This window comes from Arvicanthis niloticus, chromosome 2 (genome assembly GCF_011762505.2).
Source record: "Arvicanthis niloticus isolate mArvNil1 chromosome 2, mArvNil1.pat.X, whole genome shotgun sequence".
Classification (NCBI taxonomy): Eukaryota; Metazoa; Chordata; class Mammalia; order Rodentia; family Muridae; genus Arvicanthis; species Arvicanthis niloticus.
In genome coordinates this window covers 5,334,321-5,354,555 of record NC_047659.1, presented here as the reverse complement: position 1 = coordinate 5,354,555, position 20,235 = coordinate 5,334,321, and the positions used below count along the sequence as shown (strand labels likewise).

General features: G+C 45.7%; 1 protein-coding gene across 1 annotated transcript; it reads left to right on the top strand.

Annotated features, from left to right (window-relative positions):
- The first annotated feature begins 5,808 nt into the window (after window positions 1-5,808).
- On the top strand, window positions 5,809-11,043 carry LOC117702822 (ficolin-2-like). The gene is given in 6 exon segments (XM_034493998.2): window positions 5,809-5,891; window positions 7,656-7,769; window positions 8,243-8,335; window positions 9,080-9,214; window positions 10,677-10,838; window positions 10,841-11,043. Coding segments are annotated over 6 exon segments (669 nt in total). The 5' UTR covers window position 5,809; the 3' UTR covers window positions 10,924-11,043.
- The last annotated feature ends 9,192 nt before the right edge of the window (window positions 11,044-20,235 follow it).

The following is a 20,235-nucleotide window of genomic DNA, read 5'->3' as shown; positions in this document are numbered from 1 at the left end:
CCCTAGGACTCTACCAGGAAGAATCTTGGTGGTGCAGGGGATGGGGAACCAGACTTGAGGACCCCTGAGCTGAAGGGTCCTCAGCCAGGGGCAATACAACAGAAAGATCTCAAGATTTTTAAGGGAGCATCACCAGAGCCCAGCAGATAGGCGCCTGTGGAGGGACAGGAGAATGGGATCTTGGTTACTTGGGAACCCAGGGATGGAGGAAACCCAATTAAATCCACAGGCAGGGAGGGTGGGGTGAGTATCTTAAGGCCAGTAAGAAGGGGCCCCACAGGTATCAACATACATATTTGGAATGGTTCAAGATACTTGATTTTTTTTTTCTTCCCAAACAGGAATTATTTCAAATTTGGTAGCTCAAGGGCCTCCAGCCCTTTTTCTTGGGCTCTGAACTTGGCAGATTCCCTCTGTAGCACAGTAGAGTTGAAGGCAAATGTCCTCCCAGGAAACATAGCTGTCTTGGCAGCTCAGAGATCGGGCAATTCAAAGGTCCCTCTCACAGTCTTCCAAATACCATGGGAGTGAGCGTCCCTGGAAGAGGGACAAGAAAGCCAGGTAGTTGGAAAAGGGGCCATTCATGGTGAAGTAGTTAGTTGGCTGCCTTAGCTGTGGTCCTGAGGGGAGCAGCTAGACAACTATCTCCCCCTGAACCTGCAGAGCATCCCCAGCTGTCAGAAGTGCCCCTCCCTCCTTCCACTTATGACACAGCTCACTGAATGAGAAACCATTGCATCTTTCCAGGTAAAGGCTCTTGTCCCACAGGCAAGGGCCCAGTGGCCCAGGCTACATGGGCATGGTCCCTGTAGAAAGAACACTTCCTATTTCTGGGGCCTCAGTCCCCACTGGCCCCTCTCTTCTGGAGCCAGAGAGGGTGGTGTTGCTTGGTTAGTCTCCTGGAAGTGAGGGTATGGAAAGGGTCTCTGGACCCTCCATATCCCAGGCTCCCTGACAACAGTTGGTTTGGAGCTTGCCCAGGAGGCAATAAAGGCTGTTCTTCACACCTGTGTTCAGTCTGTTTTCTTGCTCTGACCTTCCTTTTGGGAACCAAAACATCCATTCATCAAAGCCTGTGAAACTGAACACAGCCCTGCCCAGCCTTCCAGGGCCCTTTGTCAAGTTCCATGCTCCAGGTCCCTCTGGGAGGCAGGAGTCTCCTTCTCTACTTCACACTAACCACAGTCTTTAATTCTACTGCTCAGGTTTCCTCTCTACTCCTGAACTTTGCACAAACACAATTCAAGAATAAATGCTCTTTTCTTTTGCACATGTGTGTAAAGCCTAGAGTTCTTTCTCAATGGCTCTCCATCTTACTTTTGAGGAAGAGCTGCAGATGCACCCCGCACACCTGGCTTTTATGTAGGTGCTGGGGACCTGAACTCAGGCCCTCAAACATGGACAGCAAGCCCTTTGCCCATCTCCTTGCTTGTGAGTCCAAGTTTCGCCCTGATGCTGGGGTATGGGACACACTGCTTGGGCATGCAGAACTTGGAGTGCTAGAGAGCGTTTACCCAGCCACTGTCAGGCGCTGGGCTTGGCGAAGCTCCAACACACTGCTCAGGAGCTGGAGAAATGCAGCCCAGAACATGGGAGGCCAAAGCTAGAGTTCTTTCCAATTCCCAGGAATCCTGTTGATGCTGGAAAACCACACAGAGGAGTCAGGAATGAAGGGTCATGGGTCCCTGGACCTGTGATAAGGAGCCCTAGGAGCTGGGGCTTCCCAAACTCCTGGACATCCATGCACCACTGGGTCATGGGGAGTTGGGAACAGAGCTGGGAGTCCAAGGGCTGAGGACGATGACCAGGGGCCTGGGGAATGGGGAACTCCAGCTTAACTCATCGGCAAAAGTCCTTATCTTGGTGGTGGTTGTCTGGGAGCACAGAGGGGCCTTCTGCAGGAGACTTAGGTGGTTCTTGATGAAAGAGATGGTCCTTGGTTCCAAACTGTTTGTTGATTGTTCATCATGGAAAATAGGTGCATACCAACTCCTCAGGGTGGACCAGAGATGTAATACCTTTTGCAGAAAAAAATGTCTGAAAAGAGACTTTTATTGGCTAAACCCTCAGGGCCTCTAGATACCTCATTAGCATGGAGAACTCTGTTCTGGGCTAACGTGACCAACACTCTAGTAGGGAGCAGGGAGCCTGGGTGCTGGAGTCTCAGACCCACTTAACCTTACCAAGTTTCCTGGCATGAGCCGCTGTCCTACACTTGCCTGGCATTTTTAAAATCTATTTCTTCAGTGCTTGGTTGTTTGTGAACTCCAGCAAGCTGCTGCTGTCCAGGCTTCCAGTGTGAACCCCTGCGGCAGGTGGGCCTCTTGTCCTTCTAGTGTGTCCCAGCATCTTCCTGTTGAACATAGATGAGCTACCATGTCTGGATGCTGAGTTCACTGGTCACAGAGAATTGTGGACATGATGCCTAGTGGCTTTAGAGATGTGTTTGTACCATGTGCATCTTCTGTGACAAATGGGTAAGGGTCCCCATTTCTTGCCAAAATCTTGCATAGTTTGCTTCTTTGGAAAATTTTGCCCTTGATTGAGTGGATGGTGGTGTTTGGTGATTTTAACTGTACTTCTCTGATTATCAGTTTTGTGTGTGCTTTACAGTTTCTATTGGAATGAAGTATCCATGTTGATAAGCATCTATCAAGGGCACCATTCCACTTTCCAGAGGAAGGTAGCTCCCAGGAAGCCCTTTTACACCAATGTAAGTTCTCTGCTGTGCATGCATCAACATGTCTCAGGTCTCAAACACCCACCCCCAGTGTATTTTGAAAAAAAAAAAATGCTGTTCACCATGGTTCACACCAGAGTTTACATTTCCTCTTGTGGCTGACAGTTTCCTATAACTTGTAATTCGTGTCGGGGTTTACAGCTCTTCCAACATTGATCGTATTTGTATGATTAAAGTCAGCTCTCACTTCTTGTTCTTCTATACACATAGCCAGTTGTCTGTAGCATTTATTTAAAGTTTCCATTCCCTATTTTTCAGTATGCTTATGTGTTCTCTCTCTCTCTCTCTCTCTCTCTCTCTCTCTCTCTCTCTCTCTCTCTCTCTCTCTCCCTCCCTCCTTCCCTCTCTCTCCCTATCTCTCCCCAGCCAGTGAGCATGAGTAACTTGGGAAGACCAGAAGATGTTTCTGGAGCTTTTCCACTGGGCACACATTCTCAGAGTTTATAGGAGTGCTGAGGACTCGCTCACCCTACTTCTAGGGTGAGCTTTCTGGATCCCAAGCCCTAGCCCCTCCCCATGCTTGGCATTCGCCTTTAGCATGCACAGCTGTCCAGCAGCTTTTGAGTTTGGCAAATTTTCATGGCAAGAAGCTTTTTTTCTTTCTTTCTTCAAGATTTATGCTCCCAGAACTGAACAGTTGTGGCTGTGCCTTCATGCTGTTTTGTCCCCAGTCAGATCAACAGTCCTGAATATCCAGACTGCCATTGCCAGAGGTCAGAGGTTCTCCTGCAGCCACATTTAAAGGATTTGAATGTGACATAACCTGGCTCTATTTGTCTTTTTATGTTACTGACAAACTGCAGAACAGGTGATGCATCAAGAAAAGAGATTTGTTTTGGCTCATGACTCTGGACATGCAAATTCCATGGTTTCCATCTAGTGACGGCTGTCTTGCTGGTACTGTTTGTATATGTTTATATATGTGTATGTGTGTATACAACTGCGTATGCATGAATATGTATATGCATGCATTGGTGAATGCACATATATGTATGTACTTTATATTTGTGCATATACATATGTGCATATGTACATGTGTGTATATGGATGTGTGGGTTTGCACATGTATGTGTCCTGGTCATCCTTCTTCCTATGGATCCACCAGGATTGATCATGGAGTTTACTCCCTGACACCTTTACAGTGTGTTTTGAATGAGATGTCCCCCAATAGTCTTAGGCATTTGAATAATTGGTCAGCAGCTGGTGGAGTTGTTTGTGTAGGATTATGCCACTGGGAGTGGGCTTTGAGGCTTCAAAAACCTCCTGCCATCTCCAGTGTCCTCTCTCTGCTTCCTGTTTGCCACTGAGATGTGAATTCTCAGCCGCTGCTCCAGCTGCTCTCCATCTGCTACCTCTGATCCACCACTGTGGACTCTAACCCTCTGGAACTGTAAGTCCCAAATAAACACTTTCTTCTATCAACTGTCCTGGTTGTGGCATCTTATCACGGCAATAGGAAAGGAACCAAAATGCGTATTTAGTCTCAGCTGCTCTCCAGAGGCCCTGCCTCCAACACTACAGAGGAGTTCAAGCCCACAGTCTTCCTACCACACAGGGAATTACATCCCATGTTCCAACCACGGCATCTGCATTCTTCGCTGTCGCTGTAGTAAGCCACATCTCAGCAGCAGGTCCCATTACAGGACTGTGCCGGCGGCGACATCTCCCCTGGCAGCCATGCAGAAGGAGCAGTGCCAGCTGAGGCAGCTGCCATTTGGGTTCAAAGACTTATTCCCTCTCTCTGTCTTGATCAAACCCCAGGTGAATATCCATCCTGAACCGACTAGCTGGCACAGAGAAGCTTGTCTGGCTAAGCCTCAGCCCCGTCTGGCCTGGCTCAGCAGCTCTGGGAGACTCAGAAAAAGTCTGCTTCTGCTTTGTTAACAGTGCGGTCTGGAGCTGTGCTCCACACTTGGTGATGATGCGCTTGCAGGCATCCCAGAGTCTTACTAGGTTTATTTATTTTAAGTGAGTTTAACATCACACCCCCCCAATCCCATTCATCTTCCTGTTTATTTGTATCCGACATCTGTCCTTGCAACCTTCCCTGCAAAAGAAAACAAACAAACAAACAAAACAGCAAAGCATAAAAAACATCTTGTCACGGAAGCAGCAGCTTTCACACGCCCTTTCACACACGGAAGCAACAGCTTTGGATCTATAGGACCGGCCCTTTCACACTCACACGCTCGAGCACTTCAGAGGTAGATGTTGAAGTAAGCCAGCTCAAAGCCCTGGATCTGAGTCTGAGTGCTAGCTGAGCTGGTCAGCCTGCCATTTGCTAGGTTTGTTACCTGACTGTCCCTGTGTCTATCCTCCTGGCACCAACAGTGTGGCTGTGACCTACTCTGCATTCTGTCCCCCCACCCCCCATCCACCACTGTCATCCTCTGACTCAAAGTGATGACGTTAGATGTCCACACCTTTCAGCTGAGCAACTGCCAGCTTAGCAGGGTACAGGGCTCAAAAGACAGAATTTAGGTTGAAGGCGGAAGATGAAGGTTGGGGGGTAAGACGTGTCTGCGCCTGTGGGTGTGATGAGCAGCCCCTGACCAGCTTAATCTCACACAGACTGGCGTTAAGTGTCTGATCCTTGCAGGCTATGGGAACTTCAGTTCTATAGATGCCAGGTAAGTTCTTCCACCTTGTTAGCTGGTAACCACAAGGTACAGTCTTGGGATCTCAAGACTTTCCCTTTCATCAAATCCCCGATGACCAACTCATTCCTGACTGTCCTGAAGTCCGTCCTCCATAATCCTACCTAACCACAAGACACAGCAAGGGAATGTGGGGCTATGCTTAAGTCACCAGCAAGGCAGGCCTTTTGCAAATAGAGGTGACTCTAGACTGGGCTCAGATGCCTCTGCAGGGGAAGTGAACCTCAAAAGGCCACACTGGAAGAACAGACATACCCTTGGGACTATTTTAGGTCTCTTGTGCAACCAGAGGAAGTGACTGTCTCCTGGGGATTGGGACATTGGAGCCCAAGGTGGGGATCTGGGGTTCCTGCCCTATAAGAGGAGAGTGCTCCTGCAAAGCTATAGAGGGGCTGGGAGCCAAGTAGTTGCCATGGCCCTGGGACCTGCTGCACTCTTCATCTTGACCTTGTGTATAAAAGAGCTGAGCATCCATGCTGCTGACACCTGCCCAGGTGAGACAGACTCTAAGCCCCTGAGAGCAGGTGACTATCCACTTAATGCCCACTTAGTGTCCCTGTGCCCACCTCTTCTGAGAAGCTCCTGTCAGCTCAGTGTCACTCTCTGAGGATAGACTCAGATTGACCAGCACCAGTTCAGGTGGAGACTCTGTGGACCTGTAACTGCTGATCCTGAGGCCTTCCACCTTCTTAGGGACTTTGGAGAGAGGTGCTAGGATCTTCTAATCTATGGTGCCACACCCCCTTGGTAGCTTTGGTAAAGATGTACCCCAGAGTCTCCTGGTACATATGGGCAAGGATTTGGGGTTGGAGAGTATTTCTGATCAGTTCTGTCCACCCTGGGGAAATTGCGCCTAAGAACAGGACAGCTACCTCAAGTGGTGACATGGTTAGAGAAGAGACTCAGACAGCAAGGCACAGACCACCACAGGGGAAAGAGCCCAGCAGGAAAATTGGACAGGGAAAAGTCTACAAGGCCTCAACCCTACATAAAGAACTCCAGGCAACTAAAGCACACTGGGAGAAGGAGAGGTTGTCCTTCCCACTGGTTGACTGTCCAGTGTCACACTATGAGCCCTGTAAACATATGCACAAGTAACATTATATGGACTCAGCAGGTTATATTTGGAAATTTATATGTATATAAATACACATGTTATATGTATATGCATATGTATGCATATATACATTATATATAAATATATTTAGACATATATGTGTATGCATATACAATAATAATTTGTGAAAAATGAGGCCATGAATTCGAACATGGAAACGGGATTTCGAAGGATTTGGAGGAAGGAAAGGGAAGGGAGAGATGTAATTATAATCTCAAAAAAATAAAAACAAAAGCAAAGAACAAAACCTGGCAAGAAGCATACTGAAGACAAGTCTCTGGTCTCTGAGGTGAGCCCTTCCCTATTCTGATATCTCAAGAGTTCTTCTGCAGAAGTATGCACTTTGCAAGTCAGCAAATTGACGATATTTTACAAAATGTAGCAATTTCTGTTTGGTTCCTGCTGTGCTTTGGGGTGCGCATGTCCCCTCCCCGAGAAGATCCTCTTTAGTCCAGTCATTGCATGGTCAACCCTCAGGAGTTGGAGGGGAAAAAAAGTTACATTAACTCAGTTTCCTAGCAAGATTGACTCTTGTTTTTCTGTAACCATTTCCAAAGCTTTCTTTAAGTTCTAGAGTGATGGCAAGAATTTAGTTCTCATTCTCAAACTGAGCCCTGTTCTCTAAGAAAACACATTTTTTAAGTGTGTATGGCTGTTTTGCCTGTATGTATGTCTGTGCACCGTTTTGCACGCCTGACGTCTGCAGAAGCCAGAAGAAGGCATCAGATCCTCTGGAACTGGAGTTACTGACAGTTGCGGTAATCAAACCTAGGTCCTCTGCAGGAACAAGTGCTCTTAAGCCCTGGGCCTCTCTCTAGCTCCTATAACCACTTGAAGCTGAGGACACAGGGGCTTAGGTGATCTGTCAAATGACAGCATTGGTAACTGGAGGACTCATTCTCAAGCAGCTCCCCCCACACCAGACACAGATCTATCCTGCATCCTCCTCCCATCTGCCCAGCTCCCAGGGCAATGATAGACCTAATCCCTATCAAAGGAAGACCTGACTTCTGTCCATCTCTCCAGAGGAGGCTGATGATTCTGTCCGCAGCCCTCTGCCTGACATGGCTGGGCTGACAGTTGCCCTCAGGGCAGGTGGTATATGGTATTACTACCAACTGATGCTTGTGTTGTTCCGCAGAAGTGAAGGTCCTGGGTCTGGAAGGTTCCAACAAGCTCACCATCCTTCAAGGCTGCCCTGGCTTGCCTGGAGCCCCAGGGCCCAAGGGAGAGGCAGGTGTCAAAGGAGATAGAGGTGTGTGCTGGGGAAGGAGGGTATATGGAAGGGGACAGTAATGATGGGAGGGAGGTCTTCTGAACTTGGATGTCTACTTCGGGCCCTCCTTGCCTTGGGTCTTACACCGGGTACCTTGACAGAGTGGTCAGTGACAAAAACTAGGTCCAACTAGTCTGAAAAGACCCAGGAGGGCTTCTCTGGACCATCTAAGGCACTCCAGGCGTGCTTTCCAGCCCTGTGTCCTATCAATGTTTGCTCCACTTGGCCCCTGTAAGACATCTAGGCAACAGACACTTTCACAGCTGCCCTGAAAGCTGGGCTGTGGTTTTCTTCTTCACCTGCCTAATATTATAAGACAGAGGCTCAAAGGGACCAGCACCTTCCTGACCAGCCCTCCAGCAAGGAGTAGGGCAAACCCCATATTGGATCTGCTGCGGGGTACAGTCACTGGAACCCTGGGCCACAACATTAGTACTTGAGGAGACTCCAAGCACACTTGTTCTCCCCATACAAGCAGGGCTTCGGCAGTCAGCTGGGGGAGTTCTGGCTGGGGAATGATAACATTCACACTTTAACCACTGAGGGTAGGCAATGCCGGCCATATAGGCTCACCTTGGGACCCTGAGACCTGGGCCATGGGGCAGAGGAGACCTGGGTGGTTAGAGTACACAATACTCAGCAACGTCACCCCAGGGCATGAGATCCCATCTGTGGCCTTCCACAGGCTGAGGGTCGGGGGATAAGGGACTCCTCTAGCTGTGGGATATGACATCTCAGGACCCAAAAGATGTCTTGGGACATCGTTTCTCATGTCTAGCTGTTAATTCATCTAGAACACTTGCCTCTGGGTCCTACAAAAGTCCCCCTTGTCTCTACAAGTCACAGAGAGAGCAAGCTCCCCTAGTCCCTTCTCCTCCCACTGTGGTACAAAACACTAGCTCATGACCTGTCTGAAAACCACATAGCCTTTTGTCTCTTACCCACTACCAGGACACCTTATTGTGTCTGCCTCTGTGCACCCAGTTTTTTTTTTTTAAAGCTAAAACCTTGCACATCCAGGTTCAGACTACTGCATTTAAAAGCACAATCCTCTGGGAGAATTCACAGAATAAAGCATGCTGGGTCATGCCAAGGGAGCACTGCCAGTGGGTTTTCAGGTACTGCCTTTAGAACAGACAGAGGTGCCTAGAAGCATGGGGCACCCCCGAGGAACTTCTATAGCCAAAAGATGTTGGTACCTACTCAGGTGAATTCCTTAGGACTTTCGGGTATCATATCGGACTCCCATCTCTTCTGAGCCTTAACATCCCCCCCTCCTCTCCCTGAAGGAACCAGTGAGCTGAGGGTGGATCTTGCAGACTTTGACGGCAAGCATGTCTTTGCCAAGTACAGCTCCTTCCGGATCCAGGGAGAGACAGAGAAATACAAGCTCGTCCTGGGGAACTTTCTTGGCGGTGGTGCTGGTGAGCAGCTAGGGGGTTGGGGGCAGGCTGTGAGGTGGGGACTTCTGAGCTACTCTGAGCAGAAGGCTTTTCATCGCCCCTTGGTGGCCTTGAGCCTAGGACTGCCATCAGCAAAATACTAATACCTGCATCTTAGGTCCACGTGCGTCCCATGAGAGTCCCATGGGAGGCGGTCTGTTAGCACTCCCAAGGGCTCACACCCAGCTCCATTGCACAGTGACTGAGGACCACTGACTACTATCTCTGATGACGTCAGAGGAGATGATCATCTCTCCCTGGCTGCTAAAGCCTTGTTTCCCCAAAGAAAAAACATATTTGGGACCTTGAGTTAGTCAGCCTTCCATCTTTGTGACAGAGAACTAAAGGAAGTAAACTCAGAAGGAAGGAAGACTAATTTTGACCCACGGTTTCATCCTTAGTCACTTGGACCCAAGGTGAGGTCATGGTGGAAACCTGTGATGGAACAAATCCTCTCATTCTAGGGCCAACGAGAAGCAGAGAAGGGGGCTGAACATTCTTCAAAGGCATGTCCTAGTGAGCCTCTTCTGCTAACCAGGCCCTGCCTTCCCAGTGTCACCATCTCCCAATGGGCTACTAGGAATCTATCAGTGACCAACCTACTGAGGTCTCAGCTCACTCAATCCAATCACCTGACCCCAAACAGTGCTTGCACTCAACTAGGCCTTCAGCCTACAGCACTTTTAGGGGATGTTTCATCTCCAAACAGAAGCAGCCCTTATTTCCTAGAAGGATTTGTGGTCTGGGAAGTGCGTCTTACACAGTGCACCCTACAGCATATGAACCTGGGGACAGGGGATTGAAGAGATTCCCAGTGTGACTTGAGGAACCTTGGGGCCTGACCACACCTATTTAACTTCTGGACTCAGAGCTAAGGGAGACAGGCCACATCCTCAGGGGCTTCAGTGGCGACAGCTCTGAAACATGTGCATTCACTTTGCACCATACTGCCTTGGACTGAAAAAAAATCAGCCAAATCCGGGATGTGCTTTGATGGTGTTCTGTGGGTGAGGCCATTAGAAGCTCCTTGTAAGCTTCATGTCCAACAAGGAAGTAGAACAGGATGAATCCTAGAGGCCTGGAGGCATGAAACCATTCGGTGCCTACTGAGAGACAGCCAGGGCAAGAGAGAAGTCAAGAGAAGTCCCAGAGAGACTCGGGCTACAGGAGAAAGAGAGCCAGTTGCTGTGGTGCTGTTCAGAGGGTTCCCAAGGGAACAGATAGTGTAGTGAGGGAGAGAGATGCCAATGGCCACTGGGACTTGCTGGACCAGAACGAGAGGGTCATATCTGATGAATACTCTCTCCCAAGGCTTGTGTAGCTGGGTTTCTCACCTGGATCTCAACTGATAAATCCTCTGATTGAGAATAGGAACATCCAAGGTGGGAGATGGGTTGTCTATTGGGAGTCTAGCCTCTGTGTGATGCATGTTCTTTCTGAACAGGTGACTCCCTGACTTTCCAAAACAACAGATTCTTCTCCACCAAAGACCAAGACAACGACCTGAGTTCTTCCAGCTGTGCCAAGCATTTTCACAGAGCCTGGTGGTATGCTGACTGCCACACTTCCAACCGGAATGGCCTTTACCTTAGGGGTCCCCATAAGAGCTTGCAAATGGTGTCAATTGGAATTCATGGAGGGGTTACAACTACAGCTTCAAAGTTTCTGAGATGAAGGTGTGCCTCGTCTAGCTCCCCACACAGGGAGCATTCCTCCCAGACCCGAACACACCAGCAACAGGAGTCTTCCGTCTTCACTGCCAGCTAAGGAAGGAGTGTGCCCACCCTGCCCTGCTCTGTCCATTGCTCACACTCCACACAGCCCATGACCTCCGACCTGGCTTTCTTCACATACGTATATATATTCTCACCACAAAGAAAAAATTGCATTTCCAAAAGCTGCTTGTTCTCTGAAAGACAGGTGTCTGTGTTCTTGTGTGTGTGTGTGTGTGTGTTACTTTTGAATAGTTCACCATATCAGAATCATCCAGCAGCGTTGCCTATGAACTTGACAGTCAGGAAGGGTTGGAAAGCCCAATTATAAACACTGAGGTAACAGCCAATACTGTATCCCCTTGGGCCATCTGCCTCTGACCCCCAACTCTGCCACTACCATAAGTGACTTGTCCCCATTCCTGCTCCCGTGTCCCTTCATGGCTCACTCACAGCAATTTACATGGCCATTAAAAAGTCGCCTTGGTGCTAGGAAAAGCATTCCTAAGAGGCTGGGAGCATGCATGAGCCCTTCACTTTCTATATGAGAGCTTCTGTGAGCCAGCAGCTCACTTGACCAGCAGATGTGGTGAGCACTGTGCCCAGAGGGACCTAAAGGGAAGATGCAGAGGGGCCTGCCTCCCCCAAGGCACATGTCAAAACCACAGTTCTAGCTGACAGAGCTGAGGGGGGGGGGGGCGTTGAGAACAAGGAGAGGTACTCCTCACAGCCCTGGGCTAGATTCTCCCTAGGACTCAAGGAGGTCTGAGCAGGAGGAAGACAAAGTTGGGTATTCAAAGTAGACCATCTTATCAGGCACAAAGGAAGGAAAATAAGGACCCAGGAGGATAGCATTTCTCTACACAATCAGGTTTAGCCCGTTGCCTCTGCTTCAACATACAGACACACCTTCAGTGGCTTAAAACAACAGTCCTGTTGCCCACAGTTCCAAAGATAATAAGATTTGTAGAAAGTCAACACACTGATGTTCTTTTCGCCTGATGCCTGAGAGGACCTGACCCCCACCAGCTTCCTGGGCACCCTGGTTTCCTTGGCTGTGGTTTTTTTGTCCAGCTTCAAAGCCAACAGCAACGACCAATCTGTCCCTCTGTCACCTAGAATGTGTCTCCATTTCTGACTGAAGTTAGATATCGTCTGCTTAGAAAAGACAGGGTCCTCAAAGGTCTTAGGGAGTCCAGTGTGGCCTCAGAGAAATCATCTAGAGTTGAGGACCTGAACATGGAGCCTAGCAACACAATCTAATAATAACAGCAACATCTCCCAGCAGGTCAAGAAAAACACAAGTTTGGGCAGGAGGTGGAGCTTGGTGTTAGAGCACTTGCCTAGTATGCACAGGAACTGAGTTCTAAAGGCAGCACTGAACAACACAAGAAGGGATGGATTAGAGCAAGCAACTCACAAAGTTGATTCCGATGTATTTGTTGAAAGGCTAAAAATAATTTAGACTTCTAAAAACACCCTCGTATTTGTAAGAGAAAAAATTTTCAATTTGTTTATAAACATTATACTTATCAGAGAAATACAAATCATAACTAACTGAAATGCTAATTAATACAGGTTACTGCTCATTTAAGCTCCTCAATAAAGAAAGGCCACGTTTAGGGGGAGAGGCGTCTGCTCACCAGTGGAAGCATGCAGAATGCTGTGGCCAATAAGAACACAGTGAACATGGTTGATGTCACGGAAGAACTCAGTCATGATCTCACATTCACAGGCATCCTTCATGGCGTGGAGCCCTGTGTGGCTGCGGGAGGCATGGCCAGGGACTAAAGACCCTCAGACCAGAGTGAATCCCAGCTCAGCACAAAGAGAATGCAAAAAGCCCCACAAAGACTGCAGCTCCATAGAACTCTCCTCAGAAGAAATGGAAGGCAGCTGTCCGCATCACAAGAGGCGGGAGTCACCAACATCACAGTGTATATTTTAATTAGTTACTAATGTATGCATGCATGTATGTTTGTGTGTGAGTATGAGTGCACGCACATGTGTGTGCAGGTGCATGCCAAGGACAGAAGAAGCCATTGACTCTCTGAGGGCTGGAGTTATATGCATTTGTGATTTGTGTAGCTTGTTCTGTGGCTGCTGGAACCCAAACCCTGGTCTTCATGATTGCAATAGACTAAATTCTTAACCCCAAAGCTATCTCTCTAAGCTCTCATATAGCTATTTATCAGATGCAGCCCACTTTTTTTTATTGGATATTTTATTTACACTTCAGATGTTATCCCCTTACCCCATTCCCCCTGTCTAGAAAGCCCCTATCCCATCCCCCTCCTCCTGCTTCTATGAGGATGTGCCCTCACCTACCTCCCCTCTCCCACCTCCCCACCCTCGAATCTCCCCCCCAACTGGGCATCCAGCCTTCATGGGACCAAGGACCTCCTTTTCCACGTATGCTGACATGGCCATCCTCCTCTACATATACAGCTGGAGCCATGGGTCCCTCCCTAAGTGCTCCCAGGCTGGCGGTTTAGGCCCTGGGAGCTCTGGTTGGTTATTATTGTTGCTCTCCTCATGGGGCCACAAACCCTTTCAGCTCCTTCAGTCGTCTCTCTAACTCCTCCGTTGGAAACCCCTTTATCAGCTCAATGGTTAGCTGTGAGCAACTGCCTCTGAATATGTCAGACTCTGGCAGACCTCTAAGGAGACAGCTACATCAGGCTCCTGTCAGCATGCTCTTCCTGACATTCACATCAGTCTCTACCTTTGGTGACTGCACATGGGGTGGATCCCCAGGTGGAACAGTCTCCAGATGGCCCCTCCTTCAGTTTCTGTCCTACACTTTGTCTCCACATTTGCTCCCTTGAGTATTTTGTTAATCCTTCTAAGAAGGACCAAAGCACCCACACTTGGTCTTCCTTCTTCATGAGCTTCATGTGGTCTGTGAGTTGAATCTTGGCTATTCCAAGCTTCTGAGCAAATATACAATTATCAGTGAGTGCATACCATGTGTGTTCTTTTTTGATTGGGTTACCTCACTCAGGATGATATTTTCTAGTTCCATCCATTTACCTAAGAATTTCTCTAATTCATTGTTTTTAATAGCTGAGTAATACTCCATTGTGTAAATATACCACATTTTTTTGCATCCATTTCTCTGTTGAAAGACATCTGGGTTCTTTCCAGCTTCTGGCTATTATAAATAAGGCTGCTATGAACATAGTGGAGCATATGTCCTTATTATATGTTGTAGCATCTTCTGGGTATATGCCTAGGAGTGGTATAGCTGGGTCCTCAGGTAATGCTATGTCCAATTTTCTGAGGAACTGCCAGACTGATTTCCAGAGTGGTTGCACCATTTTGCAATCCCACCAATAATGGAGGAGTGTTCCTCTTTCTCCACATCCTCGCCAGCATCTACTATCACCTGAGTTTTTGATCTTAGCCATTCTGACTGGTGTGAGGTGGAATCTCAGGGTTGTTTTGATTTGCATTTCCCTGATGACTAAGGATGTTGAGCATTTCTTAAGGTGCTTCTCAGCCATTCGAGTTTCCTCAGTTGGGAATTCTTTGTTTAACTCTGTACCCCATTTTTAATAGGGTTATTTGGTTGTCTGGAGTCTAACTTCTTGAGTTTTGTATATATTGGATATTAGCCCTCTGTCGGATGTGGGATTGATAAAGATCTTGTCCCAATCTGTTGGTTGCCGTTTTGTCCTATTGACCGTGTCCTTTGCCTTACAGAAACTTTGCAATTTGATGAGGTCCCATTTGTCAATTCTTGAACTTAGAGCATAAGCCATTAGTGTTCTGTTCAGGAACTTTCCCCCTGTGCCCAAATATTCAAGGTTCTTCCTCACCTTCTCTTCTATTAGTTTCAGTGTATCTGGTTTTATGTGAAGGTCCTTTACCCACTTGGACTTGAGCTTTGTTAAAGGAGATAAGAATGGGTCAATTTATATTCTACATGTTGTCCTCCAGTTGAACCAGCACCATTTATTGGAAATGCTGTCCTTTTTCCACTGGACAGTTTTAGCTTCTTTGTCAAAGTTCAAGTGACCATAGGTGTGTGGCCTCATTTCTGGGTCTCCAATTCTATTCCATTGATCTTCCTGCCTGTCTCTGTACCAACACCATGCAGTTTTTATCACTATTGCTCTGTAGTACAGCTTGAGGTCAGGAATGGTGATTCCTTCAGAAGTTCTTTTACTGTTGAGAATAGTTTTCGATATACTGGGTTTTTTGTTATTCCAAATGAATTTGAGAATTTCTCTTTCTAACTCTGTGAAGAATTGAGTTGGGATTTTAATGGGGATTGCATTGAATCTGTAGATTGCTTTTGGCAAGATGGCCATTTTTACTATATTAATCCTGCCAATCCATGAGCATGGGAGCTCTTTCCATCTTCTGAGATCTTCTTCAATTTCTTTCTTCAGAGACTTGAAGTTCTTGTCATATAGATCTTTCACTTGCTTGGTTAGATTCACACCAAGGAATTTTATATTATTTGTGACTATTGTGAAGGGTGTCATTTCCCTAATTTCTTTCTCAGCCTGTTTATGTTTTGAGTAGAGGAAGGTTACTCATTTGAGTTGATTTTATAACCAGCCACTTGCTGAAAACTTGAAGTTTTTTTTTTTTTAATCAGGTTTAGGAGTTCTCTGGTGGAAGTTTTGGGGTCACTTAGGTATACTATCATATCTTCTGCAAATAGTGATATTTTGACTTCTTCCTTTCCTATTTGTATCCCTTTGACTTCTTTTTGTTGTCTAATTGTTCTAGCTAGGACTTCCAGTGCTATATTGAATAGGTAGGGAGAGAGTAGGTAGCCTTGTCTAGTCCCTGATCTTAGTGGGATTGCTTCAAGTTTCTCTCCATTTAGTTTGATGTTGGCTACTGGTTTGCTGTATATTGCTTTTACTATGTTTAGGTATAGGCCTTGGATTCCTGATCTTTCCAAGACTTTTATCATGAAGGGGTGTTGAATTTTGTCAAATGCTTTCTCAGCATCTAGTGAGATGATCATGTGGGTTTTTTTCTTTGAGTTTGTTTATATAGTGGATTACATTGATGGATCTTTGAATATTGAACCATCCCTGCATTCCTGGGATAAAGCCTACTTGATCATGGTGGGTGATTGTTTTGATGTGTTCTTAGATTCGGTTTGTGAGAATTTTATTGAGTACTTTTTGTATTGATATTCATAAGGGAGTTTGGTCTGAAGTTCTCTTTCTTTGTTGGGTCTTTGTGAGATTTAGGTATGTAGCTTCATAGAATGAATTGGGTACTGTTCCTTGTTGAGGCCCGCACTGCCCCACGCTTTGGGGCTAAGTGCTCTGGTCAAGAGAGAGAGTGGGGGAAGAAGGGGAAGAGACTCAAGGAATGGAGACAAACCAGAGTGTGTGGTCAAGTCTCCTTTCTCGTTTATTGTCTCCTCTTATTGTCTCTCTCTTATTGTCTCTCCTCCTTGCAAGGAAATCCTGGGTATTTATAAGCACAAGCAGGGGAACACAGCTGAAGACACTTTACCACCTGCACCATGCAGCTGGGGTCACAAAAGAGCAAAACAAGATATGTGGGATAAACAGGATGTTTATCAGAGTGTGCTCAGCTGTTGTGGGCTGTTGAAAAACAAGTCTCTTATTAGGGTATATGGAGATGGCTGCAAAGATGATAGCTGCTTTCTGCTAAAAGTCAGCTCCCAACAGTTCCTTCTGTTTCTATTTTGTGGAATAGTTTGAAGAGAATTGGTATTAGGTCTTCCTTGAAGGTCTTATAGAATTCTTCACTAAAACCATCTGGTCCTGGGTTTTTTTTGGTGGGGAGACTTTCAATGACTGCCACTATTTCTTTAGGGATTATGGGACTGTTTAGATGGTTTATTTGCTCTTGATTTAACTTTGGTACCTGGTATCTGTCTAGAAAATTGTCCATTTCACCCTGATTTTCCAGTTTTGTTGAGTATAGGCCTTTGTAGTGGGATCTGATAATTTTTAAAAATTTCCTCAGTTTCTGTTGTTATGTCTCCCTTTTCAGTTCTGATTTTATTAATTTGGATACTGTCTCTGTGCCCTCTGGTTAGTCTGGCTAAGGGTTTATCTATCTTGTTGATTTTCTCAAAGAATCAGCTCCTGGTTTTGTTGATACTTTGTGTAGTTCTTTTTGTTTCTACTTGGTTGATTTCAGCCCTGAGTTTGATTATTTCCTGCTGTCTACTCCTCTTGGGTGTATTTGCTTCTTTCTTGTTCTAGAACTTTCAGGTGTGCTGTCCAGTTGTCAGTGTATGCTCTCTCCAGTTTCTTTTTGTAAGCACTTAGAGCTATGAGTTTTCCTCTTAGCACTGCTTTCATGGAGTCCCACAAGTTTTGGTATAATGTGTCCTCAGTTTCATTAAATTCTAAAAAGTCTTTATGTGGGGAGCTGACAGAAGGTGGCTATCATCCTTGCAGCCATCTTGAGCCATATACCCTGACAAGAGATTTGATTACAATAGCCTGCAACAGCTGAGCACACTCTGATAACATCTTGTTTTAGATACCCAGGATCTTCCCTTGGGTATGTGAGACTTAAAGCTGTGATTTAGAGCCAGACTTAAGGGCATGATTTAGAGATAAAACCTAAGGGTGTGACTTAAGGGTGTGGCTTAGAAGTGAGACATATAAAAGGCAAGAGGCAGACAGAAGAGTTCAATACAACTTGGAACTAGGAATTAGGTTAGAGAGTACAACTTAAAGAGTACAACTTGGAGTAGGAATTAGGCACTCGGAAGAGTACAACTTGGAGTTAGTTATTAGGCATTAGGTATTAGGCACTTGGCACTTGGAGGAAGAACATGGAATTAGACATTAGGCACTTAGCACGTGGAAGAAGTAACTTGCAACTTGGAGGCACTAGGGACTAGGAACTCAAGACTTGGAACTTGGACTAGGAGGAGAGACTGAAGAATAAACGGGATTGAATCACACTCTGTCTGGTCTCCATTCTTCGAGTCCATCCTCATTCTCTCTCTTGCTGAACCCCGACCCGGGAACTGAAGCAGCTTGGGGCAGTGCGGGTCCTAACAACTTAGCCCCCAAGGCTTTTGGCAGTGCGGATTCCAATATTGACAGAGTGGTCTGAGACATTTGGGGGACATTTTGGCCCCCAAATGTGGGGTAGCTCGGGCCCCAGCATCTTTAATTTCTTTATTTATTTCTTCCTTGACCAGGTCATCATTGAGTAGAGTGTTGTTCAGTTTCCATGTGTATGTGAGCTTTCCATTATTTTTGTCATTATTAAAAACCAGCCTTAGTCCCCGGTGATCTGATAGGATGCAAGGGATTATTTCAATCTTTTTGTATCTGTTGAGGCCTGTTTTGTGACCAATTCTATGGTCTATTTTGGAGAAGGTACCATGAGGTGCTGAGAAAAAGATATATTCTTTTGTTTTAGGATGAAATGTTCTATAGATATCAGTTAAGTTCAATTGGTTTATAACTTCTGTTAGTTTCATTGTCTTGGTTTAGTTTTTGTTTCCATGATCTGTTCATTTCTGAGAGTGGGGTGTTGAAATCACCCACTATTATTGTGTGAGGTGCAATGTGTACTTTGAGCTTTAGTAAAGTTTCTTTTATATATGTGGGTGCCCGTGCATTTGGAGCATAGGTGTTCAGAATTGAGAGTTCATCTTGGTAGATTTTTCCTTTGATGAGTATCAAGTGTCCTTCCTGATCTTTTTTGATTACTTTTGGTTGAAAGTTGATTTTATTTGATATTAGAATGGCTACTCCAGCTTGTTTCTTGGGACCATTTGCTTGGAAAATTGTTTTCCATCCTTTTACTCTGAGGTAGTGTCTGTCTTTGTCACTGAGGTGCATTTCCTGTATGCACCAAAATTCTGTATCCTGTTTATGTATCCAGTCTGATAGTCTATGTCTTTTTATTGAAGAGTTGAGTCCATTGATGTTAAGAGATATTAAGAAAAAATGATTATTGTTTCCTGTTATTTTTGTTATTAGAGATGGAATTATGCTTGTGTATCTATCTTCTTTTGGGGTTGTTGGAAGATTACGTGCTTGCTTTTTCTAGGTTGTAGTTTCCCCCATTGTGTTGAAGTTTTCCATCAATCATCCTTTGAAGTGCTGGATTTGTGGGAAGATATTGTGTAAATTTGGTTTTGTCATGGAATATCTTGGTTTCTCCATCAACAGTCATTGAGAGTTTTGCTGGGTATAGTAGTCTGGGCTGGCATTTGTGTTCTCTTAGGGTCTGTATGATATCAGTCCAGGATCTTCTGGCTTTTATAGTCTCTGGTGAGAAGTGTGGTGTAATTTTTATAGGTCTGCCTTTATATGTTACTTTACATTTTTCCCTTACTGCTTTTAGTATTTTTCTTTGTTTTGTGCATTTGATGTTTTGATTATTATGTGACAGGAGGAATTTCTTTTCTGGTCTAGTCTATTTGGAGTTCTGTAGGGTCTTGTATGTTCATGGGCTTCTCTTTCTTTAGGTTAGGGAAGTTTTCCTTTATAATTTTGTTGAAGATATTTACTGGCCCTTTAAGTTGGGAATCTTGACTCTCATCTATACCTATTATCCTTAGGTTTGGTCTTCTCATTGTGTCCTGGATTTCCTGGATGTTTTGGGTTAGGAGCTTTTTGCATTTTGCATTTTCTTTGACAGTTGTATCAATGTTTTCCATCTATCTTCTGCACCTGAGATTCTCTCTTCTATCTTTTGTATTCTGTTGGTGATGCTTGTGTTTATGACTCCTGATCTCTTTCCTAGGTTTTCTATCTCCAGGGTAGTCTCCCTTTGTGATTTTTTTTATTGTTTCTATTTCCATTTTTAGATCCTGGATAGTTTTGTTTAATTTCTTCACCTGCTTGGTTGTGTTTTCTTGCATAAGGGATTTTTGTGTTTCCTCTTTAAGGGCTTCTACCTGTTTACCTGTGTTCTTCTGTACTTCTTTAAGGGAGTTATTTATGTCCTTCTTAAAGTCCTCTATCATCATCATGAGAAGTGATTTTAATTCTGAATCCTGCTTTTCCAGTGTGATGGGGGTATCCAGGGCTTGCTATGGTGGGAGAACTGGGTTCTGATGATGCCAAGTAACTTTGGTTTCTGTTGCTTATGTTCTTGTGCTTGCCTTTCATCATCTGGTTAACTCTAGTGCTACCTGCATTCACTGTCTCTGACTGGAGCCTGTCTTTCCAGTTATCTTGCTTATGTCAGAACTCCTCAGAGTCCAGATGTCTCTGTAATCCTGTGATCCTGAGCTCCTGGGTGGAAGAACTGCTGGGACTCAGGCCACCTCCAGGATCCTGAAATCCTGCTGCTCTGAGTACAGTG